The sequence below is a fragment of the Ornithodoros turicata genome, chromosome 9, assembly GCF_037126465.1.
Source record: "Ornithodoros turicata isolate Travis chromosome 9, ASM3712646v1, whole genome shotgun sequence".
In the NCBI taxonomy this organism is placed as follows: Eukaryota; Metazoa; Arthropoda; class Arachnida; order Ixodida; family Argasidae; genus Ornithodoros; species Ornithodoros turicata.
Window position 1 is genome coordinate 15,974,034 of NC_088209.1, and position 17,957 is coordinate 15,991,990.

At 47.8% G+C, this 17,957-nt stretch overlaps 1 protein-coding gene across 2 annotated transcripts in view; it reads right to left on the minus strand.

The window, feature by feature from the left end:
* Positions 1-2,658: 2,658 nt before the first annotated feature.
* Positions 2,659-17,957, minus strand: part of LOC135368194 (uncharacterized) — a 41,021-nt gene continuing 25,722 nt past the window's right edge. For both annotated transcript variants that reach the window (XM_064601327.1, XM_064601326.1), the window contains 5 exons: positions 16,276-16,360; positions 14,900-15,017; positions 4,308-4,406; positions 4,052-4,143; positions 2,659-2,842 (listed from right to left, as the gene is read on the minus strand). In XM_064601327.1, coding sequence (XP_064457397.1) covers positions 2,749-2,842; positions 4,052-4,143; positions 4,308-4,406; positions 14,900-15,017; positions 16,276-16,360 — 488 coding nt within the window. In that variant the 3' untranslated portion in view covers positions 2,659-2,748. The remainder of the gene's footprint in view (positions 2,843-4,051; positions 4,144-4,307; positions 4,407-14,899; positions 15,018-16,275; positions 16,361-17,957) is intronic.

The window sequence follows — 17,957 nt, forward strand, 5'->3', positions numbered from 1 at the left end:
CGAATGAACCCGACTTCTTAGATGAGTCGACGATACTTGAGATCAGTAACATTACTTTGTCAGCTTCTGGCATTTGCAATCAGTTATTGAAATTCAACTGCAAGAAAAGTAGTGCTGGCCCCGACACGATTCCGAATACATTCTTAGTGAGATATGCTGAATGGGTTTCTAAATATTTGCACATAATATTTACCAAGTCCCTTTGTACTGGCAAAGTACCTAATATTTGGAAGAAGGCTTCTGTTATCCCTATTTTTAAGAGTGGTGATAAGCAACTATTTACAAATTGGCATCCGAAATCGTTGACTGCTACCTGTGAAATGTTTGAACACATACTGTGCAACCATATTACTAGCTTTCTTGAATCACATTCTCTGCCACTCTCTCTCACTCTCTTTTGTCTCAGTCCCAACATGGTTTTCGTAGAGGATACTCCACAGTCACCCAGCTCATTGAATTTGTTCATGGCTTAGCTTCTGGAATTAATACTAATAGTCAAACTGATGTTGTATTTATAGATTTTAGTAAAGCGTTTGATCGTGTCTGTCACCTTAAGCTAATGTATAAATTAAGACGCTGGTTTAACAACGATGTTATCGCTGCGTGGATTGAAGATTACCTTCCTTTTTAGCCGCACGCATAATGTCTTGTATAATGGTTGTATGTCTAATGAAACCCTGTTCTCTCTGGAGTACCTCAAGGATCCGTTCTGGGGCCACTGCTTTTCTCCTTATTCATCAACGATATTGTAAAGGGGGTACCAGCAACGATGAGATTATACGCTGATGACTGCAACGGTTAATTCCTGCAGCGATCAGATCCTGCTTCAAGAATCTCTTGATAAAATTTTTAAGGTGGTGTGATCAATGGGGCATGTCCATGAATTTCAGTAAATGCGCAACTATGAGTTTTACTTGTCCCAGGTCGCCATTGTTGTACGAGTACAAAATCGACAGGGTATCGATAAGCAGAGTAAACTACTACTAATATTTAGGGGTTACCTTGAATGCTAAGCTTTCTTGGTCTGAGCACATAGATGTTGTTTGTTCTAAGGGAATAGAGAAACTTGGATATCTGAGAAGATCACTGAAGTCCGCAAACGCAGAAACTAAACTGCTGGCATATAAGACAATTATTCGTCCCGTTCTAAAGTACGCATGTGAAGTGTGGGGACTCTATCGTAGATCTGACATAATAAAAATGGAATCTGTTCAGAAGAAGGCTGTGCGTTTTATTTTGTCTAGGTATCATCCCATGTTCTCACCCAGTGCTGCGCGCTTCCGGGGCTTTCTCCAAGTCCACTCGAGACTATAGATTCCGTACATTTCACGCTATTGTAAATCAGAACGTATAAGAATACCGACTGATCATTATCTCACCTTTGCTGGTCCTTCCTCTCTAAGAAGTGTGCATGTGTTAAATATCGTTCCATTTTCCTGTAGAGTTGATTGCTTTAAGTTTAGTTCTTTTTTTTATTTTTTCCGAGATGTGTTGACGATTGGAATGCTCTTGAAGGTTCTGCTCGCGAGCTACCTTCTAACCAGTTCTTTCAGGCACTCCTGCAATAGTCTCCATTGAGACTGCAGTATATGTAAATAAAACAAATAAATAAATATTCTTTTGTGGAGTGACGAGGTTTCCATTACGCACCCACGCTTTTATGCAAAAATGTACATTTGTGTCCCTGTAAGGTACCTTACGTACGGCCTACCAGATACGGACTGTCGTTGATATACGTTGTACCTTGCAACCTGAGTACCTGATACAGGGGTACGTTAGCTGTACCTTTGGAGCGGCGTACCTTTTCAGGGCTGTAACTTATAGCGGTTGTGTCTTATAGCGGCGTACCTTCTAAGGGCATTACCATATAAGGTTTACCACCTTAAGACCCGCTTCCCGGGTTTCGGCACCAAATTGTAACAAGAAGAGAGGACCTCTGTTCAAGGGTACTGCAAAACGTTTAATGGATATGAAGATGGCGGGAGAATCTCAAGTCACGAGATCCGTGCCATGACTCTACGCGATATGATGTCATCTTTCTTTACAAGGACTTTACCATATAAGGTTTCCTGTACCGTATAGAATAAAATATAAGTTGCATTCTTGCAGAATTGAGCGTTTAGGGTGTACCGTGTTATAAAGAGAATTTTTCATGGACAGCACGGTGGCACTTAGACCAAGGCCAACATGGCTGTGTATGAGACGATGACATGCGTGAAATATTCGTGGCTGGGAAGACGAGGCAGGGTATTTGAACTTCGACAAAACGACGGTAGGGGACTGACGTATGGAAAATATCACAATACCAGAGTAACTTACAGCTCCATCTTAGGGTTGCTCTAACCAAAAGCAGTAACTATTTTTACAGTTCCAGGTTCCTCGTAACTTATGTAGTACATACCCAACACTAGTGCAGGGTCACCACCTCATCTACATGCGAGTTAGCGTAATATTCAGCGTAAACGTCACAATATACATGGCCCAACAACCCACACGACGAAGATGAAATAACGTGGATCTTGAAAAAATAAGAGGAGAAATGGTTGTCTGGAGCTGGCACTTCTTATTGCTGACGCCAGTCGATCAACTTGAGCAATGTGCCACCATAGCCAACACGCATTTAGTTATAAATGGTCACAAACGTAGAGACCACACATATCAAAATATTTTAAATTTATTTCAATTGTTGAAACTCGTTCGCAAAGTTACAATAGTGTACGTGGGGCATCTGTCTGTACGGTCTGTCGTTTAGGAATAGCATTTGCGTTGCTGTTGCTGCTCAGCCTGGCTCTGAAGCTGACAGACATCGTGAACTTCGCCATCTTCAGCTCGCAGCATTTTCCTGTGGGCCGAAGAGAGAAAATGGGATGTTAATTACTTTATTGTTGTTGTCTACGTTGCCAGGTAACCTTGCTAGAAGGCGTGACGTGTCATACAGCTATGTTCCTCGCACAGTAGCTATAAAATCAGCCTAAGTGAAAGTCGTGTTTCTCCATTCTGGAGATGGATAGCGTTTAACCCTAGGTACAGCTTGCGACATCTCCAGCGCGTGGCCAAGCCGTCCCCTATCCCAAAGGAGCTGTACCATTATCGCCTCCGAGGGGAGGCCGTGTTCAACACAACGCCACCAATCGCGAGGTATCATCCGTATACTTGGGAGTCATCTGCAAGCATACTTTCCTCCATGCTAGCAGACCACGCCCAAGTATCACAGAGCATGTCTCACGATTGGTGGCGTTGTGTGGAACACGGCCTCCCTCGGAAGCGATAACGGTATGGTACAGTTCCCTCGCGCGCGACACCGCCGATAGGGGACAGCTGAGCCACGGGCTAAGAATTTCAAACAAGTATGTCTCAAGCAGTACGTCTCGCCTTTAGAGTGCCACGACGAACTAGAGAAATATTTATTTTAATTCGTATTAGAAATCAACCTCTCTCAGTGACTCAGTACACAAAAATAAAAACGCCGTCTGTGAAAATTGCGTGTCCCCACGACTGGACGACAGCCAACAGCTGTGGCGAGGAGAACGGAATCGACCTTGCAGGGCCAGTGTTGCCAGACGGGTAGCATATAGCGTACCCTATGACGTCATAGTTCATAAAACTAGAAGCAAATTTTGTGATCCTTCTGCATCATATGGAGAAACATGGTAGAATACCATGTAGCAGTCTACCATAGCAGTCTTCGACGACTGTTGAAACCAACCGCCTTGAAAAACTCGCGTAGCACCAAAAAACGTATAAGTATAACGTGTGAACATGTACATGTGTCAACCTCTATAACGTGTCAACCTGCCAAGCAGCATTGGATTCGATGCCCGTAAAAAAGTTTGGCTTGCTTGCGCTACGCGCATTTTTCAAGTCAGCTGATTTCAACGGTTGTCAAAGACTGCCCGTGCAACATGGGTATAACTCTACACGAGTGAAACCGCACTGTCCCTCGCGGGGCATGCCTCGTTGCGGTTATTTAGTTTATATTCAGAGACTCAACATATCCCCGCTAGGGAGCTTGACCTGCTCTAGAACGCATTTAAATCGCAATGTGACTTACAGTGCCAAGTGTTTTACCGCCCAGAGAACGCTGAATCCCGTTTTGGCGCTAACTTCAAAGAATGGCACCGTCATTGTTGAGGAGGACAAAGACTGAAACAGATTTATCATCGTCGTCATCATCATCATCTAAATGTGTACATGATTTATAATGATATATCGTCGTGAAGGCCTCGTAATACGTACCCTCAGTACTTGCAGTAGATGATAGGCTTATTCAAAAACAAGAAATCATGAGAGCCAGATGAAACACTTACGAGGGCAAGCTCCTCTCCTTCTTTCGCTTTCACTTGACGTGATTCGGACAGGTCCCGTTTGGTGGCTACCACCACGAGTAGTTGTGCGGAGGATTTTTTCTAAAAAATAAAGGAACTCCCGTCACTCGCTACAGGTAGGTAAATACAGGAATGGGCCTGGTTTGCACGGTGCATCCCGTGTCATGCCGTGTCTGTCTGCCTAAGCAGGCGGCACATTGCTCGGGGAGAGGGCTGCGAAGGGGGAGGGAAAGGAGAGGACCGTGAAGTTATTCGTGAAGTTGGGTTAGATCGGGCTGCATAGCTCGCTGCAGCCTGCATCATGCATCCGACTTTTATCGTCTGCCTATAGCTTGTCGCATTCTACACAAACGCGCTCTGCGTTGGTCTGACGTCTCCCTCGCACACAGTTGACACTTACGCTTCAGATGGAGGAGGTTCCGCCGCCGACAACCGTTTGCGCCGGCGTGCGTGCGTGGGTGTCCCCGGTATGGCATCTGAAAGCTCGCTCTCTCATGGCGGTTTTGTATCCGCGCTTGAACTATGGTAGGTTCCACCCCAAAATCACACGCAGACCTGTCTGACCACGGCCGCTGCCCAAACGAACACAGCGGCGAACAAGTTAACAAACAACAGAGGTGTTTATTTGCTTACATGCAATTCTGCCGTGCTTGAGCAGTGCACTGCACTTTGTCTGCGCTGTCACATTTAACGACCTCGCTCCTTCGTCCCTGCGAGTGAGTTTTTCCTCCTTTCGTGGCTACGTTTGTTATCGCCTCTGAACATTTCGACGTTTTTCTTTATACACCTGGTCATACGCGGCACATACCCTGCCTCAAGGAAGCGCAGTGCGTTCGCTCATAAATGCAATCGCATTTAAAATAGACCCGTGTCGAGACACGGAATATCGCTGGTACGTACGTACGGAATGGCCTGGTGGTTGTGCGCACTGCACGAAGCTTTCTTTGTGTTACGTGTTTTGGGCGTGCGCAGGACTAGCAAAGCTATTCCTTACGTACGCTAATGCGATAGTGTACGATGCACTAACCACCACAGAAGTATGCACCACAAAATACTTCTGCGCTGCAATACATCTGAAGTACGCTTTATACATACATACATACATACATACATACATACATACATATATATTCGGGGATGAAAGTAATGACATTAGTAATGCACTACTAAACACAAAAAAGTGTAGTGCTGTGCATGACTTCTAAGAAATGTCATGAGTAAGCAATTTCTCCATCTCTGCTTTGGTTAGACTAACGAAGTATAACTTGAATTGAAATAAGAATCTTGTGCTCCATTGGCCATATCTAGTCGACTGGAGCGGCGACAAAGAGAAAACGACCGCGGAACTTCCAATGGACCGTTTCCGAGTAAGCATTAGTAGTAAAGCCGTCGCCACACTTAACCGTCACGCGTGATCGCGTGGCACACAGAGGCGTCAGCACCGCCAAGCATCGACACTGGGTTCGAGACAATGATAATTCAACACAAGCGCCTCCTTTCGACGGGGGCCGCGGATTCTCGCATGTTTCGCCCACTGCCCTTACCTACTCTGCACTAACAGGGGTGACACAAACCCGCCATTGTTGTAACAACCCTCACTCGGGTGCTTTTGGCAAAACTGTCATCCTGTCCTGGTCGCACGTCATAGAAAACGTCATTTTGAGGTCGTGTGACTTTGTTTACCTGTCGTTTTGCCGCTTACCGACATATTTTCGCCGTCATAACACCAAGAGATGACCGTATTTTGCCAGCGTAAGCTATGCGGTGCTTGTTCCGCAACATGGTAGCCCATTTCACCTTAGTTTAAGTACATCGCATCGGCTCGGTAAGTCTTAACGCGCGGGCGTCATCACATCTTTGGAAGTTGGCAACAATACGAGGCTTTATGTGTAAAACTGCGCGTTTTATTGCGGGATTATCGGATAAAAGTAATTACCGTGATCGAAAAACATCCAAAACGTCGTCCAGAAACAAGAACCGCATTGTTTACAAACGGTTTGGCCGCCGATCACGGGCGCCGCCATCTTTAAGGTCACGTGTGCCTTGACGTTTGCTGTGACGTGCGACCAGGACCTGTCCAGGATGCATTGCGTTCACCCAGCACGCTTTCGTCTACGGAGCAATACATTGGATGCCACCCCTGTGGCACTAACTCTCGTCCCCGACGCGATTGCGCGCTTGTCCCGTGCGGAGAATAAATGCATTTCTATTTAGTCGAATTCAGAGCATTTGTAGTTTTTATTGCGGGTGAGCAAGGGTTTTTTTTTTTAACAAGCTGACTGAGCTCAAGTTTCTTTTCCGTGTCTACGTTTGTCTGAAAAGAATGTCAAAAGAATTATGTCAAGACCACTCGCAATACTTCTTTGTTCCTTTTATCGCTAGAGGATTGTGATAAACGCGTATTCTCACATTCGCAATCAGTCGTGGCCGGTGCGCCCGTTGTGTGAGAGCGCAGAGACACAACCTCAGAAGGTGAGAGCATACCCCACCATTGCCGGGCCACCATCGAGAGGTGGCGCCTCTGTGCAATGATCCACATGTCTCGAACACAACGTCGAAGGTTGGCCGATCGGTGACACTGGCGGCAACACGGGCCACGCAATCGCGCGTTACGGTTAAGTGTGGCGACGGCTCTACGAGGGGCCTAGCGAGTAGACAGCGCGATCCCGAACCCTTTCTAGCTGCACAATCTAGTTTAAATCCCGCTATATAGATCATGTGACCCATAGATAAGGGCACCCGTACTTACGTCCTGTAGGGGGCACATAATTTCCTGCGCTTCCAACATACAAGTATAGACATGTGGTAGATTGGTTTTCCAGTGTACTCCTGCATTTAATTAAGGCATATACCTGTGCTCATTTTATTGGTTAAAACTTGTGATCTTACTGATGCTTTGATGCATTCAATGGCGCTTCCTGAATCGGCCAAATTGACATTCACCTCTTCCGTGTGTTGTGTGTCGTTATATCGCACTTGGAATTTAATTAAAAATTGTGTTCCCGCCCATGTTGTGCTTGTATGATCACCCAATGTTGATGGATTGAGAATTATGCAAACTGATTTACAAAGATGTAACGTGTTTTCATTCATTTTTGTGTACGAAAAAATGAATATACCATGCTTTCAGTGCTTCTGTGTACGAGTTCCCCTGTCCTTCGGGCGTTGAGGTCTTCAAGACCTTGCTGCTTCATTGACAGTGTGACACTCCTCTTGTGAAGTTTGATAATGTCATCCAATTTTTGACCATGTGTGGGTTACTTAGTCAGATGTAGATCTTCAGCATTGGTCCGCTTTTACCTTGATCACCGAACTCCTCATGTAAATATCTCATCTTGGATCACCTCATCGCTCACACTTGTAGATAGCTTTTAACTGCCATACTCACTTGTTATCGTCATCCTCTTCCCTCTTTTATCCTGGACCATCTCATCGCTCATACCTGTAGATAGCTTTTAACTAACACACACTCTCTCTCACATCATCTCTCACATCATCTCTCTCATAATCATCTCCCGCACACTCACCATAGTTTTGGCGCTCTATGGCCTTTGTTGCCTTTGTGCCATTAAATGCATAATCTCTCTCTCTCTCTCTCTTTTTATATATTGTAATGTATCTCCATTAGTGCTGGCTATTGCTCGTTTTGATAGAATGCTTGCTGTGTTCCTCTGTTCTTCAGAATCGAATGATGCGAGCAGAGAATAATTTTTCTTTCGTCTGCGCTGGTCACTTACTGAGAAACTATTCTTAAAAATTGTGTCCTCCAGGATCTGAACAAAGCATACACTCTAAATGTTTTCACACCTTTAAAGGTGTAATAACGTGCATGGCGCACGCCTTCTTAGGTGTAATTTTGGTAACATCATAATGGAGCACGGTTTCGCACACATTTTCGTTACTCGAGTGTTGTCTGTCCTCCAAAAATGCAGTCTTGCAACATCTCAACATTGTTGAACAGTATTGTAGACACTTGCGCGTGCTCGATTATCGGTAGCGATGCATATATGCATTAGCACGTACTGACACTATCCAAGACATATTGAAAGCAAGATTTGCACTGGCATTTGATCTTTAGTAATGCTTTCCTAATTTTGTAAAATATCATCCTGGAGATGCAATGTTACGCAACCAGGTTGAATGTGCATAGCGCACACCTTTAAAGGTGTGAACAAGTTTACAGTGTAGGTTGTTTAGATGTACCTTCTCTGTTCTGCTCGGAATTCGAATAATTCGAATTCAAGTAATAAAATAGTTTTGATTGTAAAACTCTGGATTATTTGCAGGCATTGGGGCTGATTCATTAACATAAAGCATATGCTTTCTATGGGGAAGTGCGATGGCTTGCTGTGGTCAACGGGTGTGGAATGACGCCGCGCCCACATGTGATCGTTGCAGATGGTTCATGAAATCGTTAGCGTTTAATAGTAAAAAAAATATACATATATTTTCTATTGCCTGTACTGTCTTGTCTCTTTTCCAGGTGTGAAGGTTTTTCAGCTGGATTTCTCCCCTTCACTTGACTGACCTTAGGCACAATTCCCAGTACCATTGGCTTTAATAAATATACTTTCACTCGTACTTTTTGTATACGACTGTTCTTTTGTATATGTTGGAAGTGCAGGAGATTATATGCGACCCCCACGGAGTGTAAGTGCAGGTGCGCCCAAGCAGCACAACATCCTGGCCCAATATTGATCCAGTATTGACCAGTGATGGCCACTAACTACTTCTACAGGAGTTTAACTAACTACTAACTACTTCGTGATGGAGTAGTTTAACTAGTAGCTCAACTACTTTTCAGGGGAGTAGTAAAAACAACTACTTTAACTACTGCAATGTAGTTTAACTACCTCTATAACTACATAACGTTGTCCATCAACACCAATCCCTTGTAGTGTTCTTGGACACCTAAATATGAATCACAAGCAATGATAAACTTTGGCTCAAGCCATTGCTACGATCGTCAAATACAAAGCTTGCGGCAGGATTCTTTCTGTGCCTACGCGATAAACTAATGAACATGAGAGAACTGATGTTCTGAGGCTGGAACAACATAGAAGGGACAAATACATACAAAGCCTCAATTCCGGCAATCGGACCGGCAATCCAGAAGATGTGGGTTCGACTCCTACAGCTGGCTAACCTTTTCAGTGACTTTCATCTTTCAGCGATAAACTAAGTTGCAGAATTTAGTACACATGCACGACACAATTGCTCTGCTCCACCGTTCTCATTAAACGAGTAGCTCAAGGTAAAAGTCGGAAGCACAATCGTGCTGTAAATCGGTAGTAGTTAGCACCGGCAGTAGTTAGCTTGCGGCAAAATCGGTAGTAGTTAGCTAACTACTTAAAATAGTAGTTTAACTACATGTAGTTAACTACTGGCCATCACTGGTATTGACAATAGAAGCCCAATAATGGTCCAATCCTGGACTAATACTGGGCCGGTATAACCAATATTGGCAACAGAAGTCCAAGGCCAAGGTGTTGTGCTGCTTGGGCGCCCGCATTTATTCATGATGAGATTATCCATATAGCAGGATTTAAGCTAGATTGTGCATCTAGCCAGGGTTTGAGCTGGTGCCGTCTACTCTCTAGGTCGTAGATCCCGCAAGCCCTTCGTACTAGTAGTACATGCGCATGCACAGCCACCTGCAGGCAGCTGCCATGTCATTTTGGCGTATGTAATCAGTGTGGAGGCTGCTCGGACGCTCGAGGCCGACACTTGACGCATTGTACACATAATCGGGACAATACGCCTTTCACTCTTCCCGTGTTCTTTTTGCAATGTTCTCTCGCCACTTTATCATGCGACGCGCCAGTACGAAAAGTGCCCCTTGGTCATTTGGGATTAAAATACGATGTTTTGCATTTCGACGCCAGGGGCGACACGTACATGGAAATGGTCCATTACGTTAGTAGGGATGGTTGTAGGAGCGGAAGCGGAGCGGGAACGGGGAAGCTTAAACCCAGTTCGCCCAAACGACAACCCCCTTCAGCAAAATGGGAAAGGATACAAGAGCTTTTCGGCGAGTTGGATATGGACGAAAATGACTCGGACAGGAAAGGTGTGACCACAGACATCAATCAAGATGAGGGGATACATACCCCCATCTTGCGAGAAGACGTCGCTGGCCACACCCAGTGGCTCACAGTGGAATCGCGTAGCGATGCCAGAGAACAATATGGTGAACTACATGTGGAGAACTATAAATGGTGTATGTACGTGCACGTAGCACACAACGACCAACCGGATACGGAACGCTGAAACAATGTGTTGCTGTCGGGGATCGGGAACGTATAGCTGAACACAAACTGTAAACTGCTAAAAGATATTTTTTACTGAACTGAAATAAATATGAAACGGTTCCCGATCCGATTCGGGGGGATGCTTGCTTCAGGAAGGCAGTACTACAGTGTTTCTCTTACAAGACAGGTACAGTAAAGATATGTTCAATGTAGCGCAGTTTCAATGCTTCTGCAACGTTTTGAAAACATTCTTTCACGAAAAATCAAGCGCATTCATTCTACGAATTCCGGAGACGTAGAACAAAGGGCGTCGTGATACCGGTTTTCTGGATGTCCTCAGAGGCGACAGGGATCTAATGATATGCTTTCATGAGGTTGATCTTGCTGAATATGGTGGCGTCGTGGAGGATGACCGTAAAATCCTGCAGGTGAGGTAACGGGCAGAGGTCAGGAACTGTCGCCAGGTTGAGGGCACGATAGTCGCCGCAAGGGCGTCAATAACCTGTTTTCTTGGGCGTCATGTGCAAAGCGGAAGACCAGTCGCTGGAAGAAGGCCTGGTTACGCCGATGGCGTTCATGTGCTCGAATTCCGCCTGAGCGATCTTCAGCTTTTCAAGGGCTAGTCGCCGAGCACGAGCGAAAACGGGTAGTCGATGCGATGGACCACATTACGGGCGACAAGGCGCGTCCAGTCAGGTGGCTGGGGAGCATGGGGAGCTCCAGAAGAATGCCGACAAACGGGGACGTCATAGCTGGCACAGTGGACGGCAACAGAGACTGTCGGGGAAAACGCAGACACAAATTGCACCCGGAGACTGGTGGCGGTGTCCACAGACATCCACAGACAAGACGAAACGCTGGAGGAAATCCGCTCCCAGAATAGCTTGCGAGACGCCGGCCACCAGGAATGGCCAGGGGAAACTTCGCCGCAGGTCGATGTTGAGGTCAAACACTTGCTGGCGGTAATCGGGAATGGTCGTGTCGTTGACTGCTGTCAGGTGAAAGACAGCGTGACGCCGCCGGTCAGGAGGGGTGGCGCGCAAGACGCTGACTTCTGCTCCAGTATCGACTACAAAGCGAGTCGTGCTGATGCAGTCCACAACAAGAACAGGCGACTTCTGTGGGAACGGGAATCGTAGGGGCCGCTGGTCGCCGTCAGTGCGCCCTGGGCAGGTTTCCCGTACCAGCCGCAAAGCCACGTGCAACGCTTGGCCCAGTCTCCGAAGCGGACGTGATACTACCAGAGAGAAGCCGAGAAAGAATCTGAGCTTGCCAGTCAAGCCGAGCGTCGACGTGCGCTGAAGTGACGGCTACGGGAGCTGCAGCGACGAGAGACGAGATCGCCTCTGAGCTTGGGAGAGGGCAGCCACACATTCGCAGAATTCGGAGATGTCCTCAAGGAGCGGGTCTTGCCGAGAGTTCAGCGAGCCTTCAGGCGCATTATCAGCATGCTGACGGGGCGGACATCGTGAAGAGGCGTCAGTGGGGGAAGCAACGGCGGGCTTGATGATCTCCATGATCTTGTCCACCTACTGAACTAGATCTTGATGTGGCAGGCTTGTGGTGGGAGCCAAGATCATCTGTGCCTGCTGAGGAAGCCGCTGCAGGAAAAGCTCCTGGATGACATTGCCGTCAAACGCGAGCGCGCGATCATCGAACGAGGCTTCCATGGAGCGAAGAAGCTGGGTTGTGCGGCGGTCGCCAAGCTCTTCGGCCGTCTACAACTGTTGCAGGCTCCTACGCTCGAACATAGTGGTGCGCTCAAAAATAGCTGACTTGAGCCTTGTAAATGGGTCGCGAGGGGCAGGAGACTGGAGGACGTCGAAAACTTCCATGGCGATGTCGGGCGGCAGCACGGCCACGATGTGCAGATACATCGACAGCTGGGAAGAGATGCCGGCATCTTTGGCGGCCCGAACTACAAGCACCACGTTAGGCGTAATTCGGTCTTTCCCCATCCCAAATTTTCCAGCGAACCACTCCGGAAGCCATGATTGAAGGTACGGTGTCTAGTTCCTCCGAAGACTCGCTAGGCGGTGATGCTCCTCGCTCAGCATTCAACAACCTGGCATATCACGATGCTGCTCCCGCACTGCTCCACTCTCAAGGCGCAATGGTCGCTGTCACTGCGTCACGTTGTCTCACGCTTCGCGACGGTCCTCCTCGGGCGTTCACCAGTGGCACCTTCCCGAGCCACACGCTCCTGTACCGGTCACGGTACACCGCTGTTGGCCGCACCACCTTCATCTCCTATGCTAGCGGTCCAAGAACCCTGCCCGCATCGCCTTCCCAACATGCTTCTGTACAAGATACTGGCAGCCCATCCAGTTGCGGTCAAGAAGCACTGGGACCAACGTTCCACCAGGGACATGCACGGAGGCCACAGTCAGTTCTATTCCCGTATCCCCGTGATTCACGGTGGTCCTCCCCGGCACTCTCCTTGGCAACACTACGAGCTTACCGCTCGCGAACCGGTCGTGGTTCTGTCGCCCACTGTATTGATCCCTTCGGCCTACCTGCCTGCACTCCGCTTCGGCCCGCCCCTGGAACCCATCCGATCAGCGCTTGTCCGCACCATTCATCCGCTACATCTGCCCATTCAGCAAAAGACGCAAGTCCAGCCGTCCTTGTTCCACGTGTCGCCCCGCTTTCTACTCCTCACGTATCGTCGCGGACCTCGACCGCTAGCTCTACACCACTCAACATCTGAGGGGGGGAGTGATATGGCCGCAGTGGACGACGATGAAGACGTGCCCCTGCAGACGCGCGCCTCTGCGCCTGCCAGCCAGTTCCATCAGCACCGTCCTAACGTGAGGCCACGACCATCTGCCGGTCAGGACTCATGTAGAGGAATATTATCTCCTCTACACGCATGTCCCGCGGGTGCCTCCCAATTTTTCAAAGCATTCGGGCAGTTGCCATTTGGCGCCGATTGGGAGAACACGGATTGGTTAACGCTCTGCTGTATTTTCGGTTCGCACGAGACTCCACGACTTGCCGCTAAAGCCAGCGCGGATTAGAGAGACACTGACAGCCAAAATAGTGCTCAGTTCGAAAGAGGCAGACACGTTTTCTGACCGAACTGCTGTTCAGGGCTGGCATAGAATATTTTTTTAAAGCAGGACCTGGAGAATCACTGAGTCTGTTTGGGTCAGGTTGTCGGGAGCTGCGAGGAGGCGATCTAGATTCCTCCTCGCGGCGCCCGAGACTTCGTTCCTTTGGCTGTGTTCATTTATCCAACTCGCGCGACCCGTTTGTCGGAGTCGGAGTCGTGACGTATGAGAGCCATCGTAGTCCATCGACTCCAGCGACCCCCATCAGGACGGCCGATGCGGATATCGACGCGATGTAGCAGTAGTGTGGGATTCTCGACTTTTAGAATGGGAGCCACTGCCACGGGGATGACGTGGCGATAGCCGTGCAGCGCCATTTTTTGCCCACCAAGAGTCGACTCTCGAGCTGCTCGAATGCAATAGACAATCGCAACTCTTGTAAGGCGATGAAGCATGCGTCGGACATAGAGGTTGAGTTCGATTTTTCAAATCGCGCGACCGGGAGTCGTAGTCGTGACGAATCAGTCATCGTGCGTCATCAACTCCAGCGTACTGCGTCGAGAAGAGTGTCGCTGGGAGTCCACTCTCGGGCATCTCTCGTGTTGAGTCTCACAATTTCAGAACTTGAGTCACTGCCACGGGGACAATGTCACGAGAGCTTCGCTGTTGTATTTTCGCCCACCAAGATTCGAATCTCGAGTTGCTCCTGTCGAACATACACAATAAACGAACACAACCCCTAAGCAACGGCGTCGGTGAGTATACGTCATTGCGGTTGCGCCACTTTTGCCATTGTCGCATCATTGCGCGAAAACGAGCTCGCGGTTTTGTCGGAAAAATGTGTGCCGGGAAAGCGCAGAGGCGTGCCGTCATGTCTCTGTGCGCCCCTTGGATGGTTCCGTGGATGGCCGGTCGGGTACCTTTTCTAACGGTACTGGTGCTGCGCTTCGCTACATCTAGCGGTTGCGAGGATAGGCCACTGCTATATTCTGTCTGGGGTAATCAACACCCCATACTTGATGAAAGATGGAAGTCACTGAAACGGTTAGCCAGCTGTAGGACTCGAACCCACATCTTCTGGATTACGGTGACTTCCATCTTTCATCGTTAATTTCTTAGGCACTTGAGGCTTGTAGGTATTTGTCCTTTCCTTTCTTTCTGTTCCAGCCTCAGAACATCAGTTCTCTCATCCCATTCTTGTTTCTTGTTTCTTCTAGTTTTTTTGGCCCCATAGAGGAATAACCGTAAAGCTACAGTGATGTCGACGTGCCTTGATCTCCGCAACCCACTTGGAGACATCGAGGTAGCTTTTCCTGCAGGTGATGTCGTACATGACAATGGCTCCTCCCGCTCGTCTGTAGTAGTACTGCTCGGGCACAGTGTGAGACCTGCATTTATGAATAGCCGTTGGGATGCAAACTCTCAAAATATGTACAATGTTAGATAGGTGAACGTGAGAGAACTGATGTTCTGAGGCTACAACAACATAGAACGGACAAATACATACAAAGCCTCAAATTGCCTAAGAAATTAACGATGAAAGATCTAAGTCACTGAAAACCAGCTGTACGACTCGAACCCACATCTTCTGGATTACCGGTCCAGGGCTCTACCTACAGCCTGACTAACCTTTTCAGTGACTTCCATCTTTCATCGTTAATTTCTTAGGCAATTTGAGGCTTTGTATGTATTTGTCCTTTCTATGTTGTTCCAGCCTCAGAACATCAGTTCTCTCATGTTCAACAGTTGCCGCCTGCGTCGATCCCGTCGTATGATTATGTGTATGAGTGAGAGAAATGTAAGAGTGAAAGGAGGATGAGTGAGAGAGAGCAGCTGATGTGTCCCTTCAGATGACGCGCCCTTGGAAGTCGCTGGAGAGGTGTGTTAGCTTAGCTCATTTGGTAGAGATGTGGGTTCGATTCCTACAGCTGGCTAACCTTTTCAGTGACTTCCATCTTGCATCGTTAGATAGGTGGAAGCATGGTAAACGAACACTTGAGCAAAGGAGCACATGACATTTAACCCAACAGGAATATTAAAGGAACATTTGAGTAAGGGAGCATGACCTTTAGCCTGGCCCAAAACCCTGTGTCGTTCGTCAAAGTGTCCATCAGAAGCCACAATGGAAAATATTTTTGTTGCATGTTATGCATTGTAGCTGCGCAACCAAATTTAGAAAACACTCGGAAAAAGCAGCCAAGTTATTAAATACTAATGTAAAAAGTACTTATGTGACATTCCAGTAATGCAAGGTTGTGAAAATCTTCACTCCCTGACCGGATTGCATGTTCGTATAAGTTCTGAAATAACATCATGCAAATACTGATATGTAATACACCTCAAACAATCGGTAGTGTACTTTCTTTTTTTGTCTTTGTGTGCGTGTCCAGTGATGATGATAATGATGTTGATGACGGTTCACGTGCATGCTAATTCGAGAACCTAGGCCTGCGTTTTATTCACTATGCAATAAAGTTTCCTCACACCACGACAGCCAAAAGAGTGCTGGTAAGTGAGCACTATTAGTAAATACACGTAGCAACAAACATGTAGGAATTACTATTCGTATTCCCTACGAGCAACACAAATATAAAACTCGTAAATCTCACAGCATCTATGCATCGGATCATCACTCGTGAAATTTACCTTTCCTGTGCTGCAGTAGCCCAGATTTGCAGCTTTACTGTATGGCCTTCGACATCAATGTCGTGCCGTGTGATGTCAAATTGTGCTGCGGAATAAGGGAGTAGTGGGAAGTCAATACGAAACATGGGGAGAGACAATTTGGCAGGTTACTGCGAAAATAACGTATGATCCGTTACAATTCACACGAGAAGTAATCATATCAATAAATACTGGACTGTAGTATGATCCTCGTCCCATTAGCATCCTCGGCCTTCGTTAGCTATTTAGTGGTCAATAAATCTTTGCTGGCCGACATTAATATATGACCACCGAGCAGGCACACAGCTTCGGCTATTTTCCCTTTGTATATGTACTTGCTGGCTTGCACTGCGGTCTCCACAGGTGGCTTCGTCAACGTGGAACACTGATGTCTTGCCAAGACACACTGTTAGCGGCGAACCAAGATGGTGTCACTCCCCTGCGTCGGGCTGAGGAGCTCTAAGTAGAGCGAAACAACTGTCTCCGGCTGGGAGTGCACGATCACATTATAAACCTATGGTTAACGTGCAGCCACAGAGCTTCGGCTATTTTCCCTTTGTATATGTACTTGCTGGCTTGCAGTGCGGCCTCCACAGGTGGCGTCGTCAGCGTGGAACACTGATGTAATGCCAAGACACACTGTTAGCGGCGAACCAAGATCGTGTCACTCCCCTGCGTCGGGCTGAGGAGCTCTAAGTAGAGCGAAACAACTGTCTCCGGCTGGGAGTGCACGATCACATTATAAACCTATGGTTAACGTGCAGCCACAGAGCTTCGGCTATTTTCCCTTTGTATATGTACTTGCTGGCTTGCAGTGCGGCCTCCACAGGTGGCGTCGTCAGCGTGGAACACTGATGTAATGCCAAGACACACTGTTAGCGGCGAACCAAGATCGTGTCACTCCCCTGCGTCGGGCTGAGGAGCTCTAAGTAGAGCGAAACAACTGTCTCCGGCTGGGAGTGCACGATCACATTATAAACCTATGGTTAACGTGCAGCCACAGAGCTTCGGCTATTTTCCCTTTGTATATGTACTTGCTGGCTTGCAGTGCGGCCTCCACAGGTGGCGTCGTCAGCGTGGAACACTGATGTAATGCCAAGACACACTGTTAGCGGCGAACCAAGATCGTGTCACTCCCCTGCGTCGGGCTGAGGAGCTCTAAGTAGAGAGAAACAGCTGTCCCCGGCTGGGAGTGCACGATCAAATTATAAACCTATGCTTAACGTGCAGCCACAGAGCTTCGGCTATTTTCCCTTTGTATATGTACTTGCTGCCTTGCAGTGCGGCCTCCACAGGTGGCGTCGTCAACGTGGAACACTGATGTTTTGCCCAGACACACTGTTAGCGGCGAACCAAGATCGTGTCACTTCGCCGCGCCGGGCTGACGAGCTCCAAGTAGAGCGAGACAGTTGTCCTCGGCTGGAGTGCACGATCAAATTATAAACCTATGCTTAACGTGCAGCCACAGAGCTTCGGCTATTTTCCCTTTGTATATGTACTTGCTGCCTTGCAGTGCGGCCTCCACAGGTGGCGTCGTCAACGTGGAACACTGATGTTTTGCCCAGACACACTGTTAGCGGCGAACCAAGATCGTGTCACTTCGCCGCGCCGGGCTGACGAGCTCCAAGTAGAGCGAGACAGTTGTCCTCGGCTGGAGTGCATGA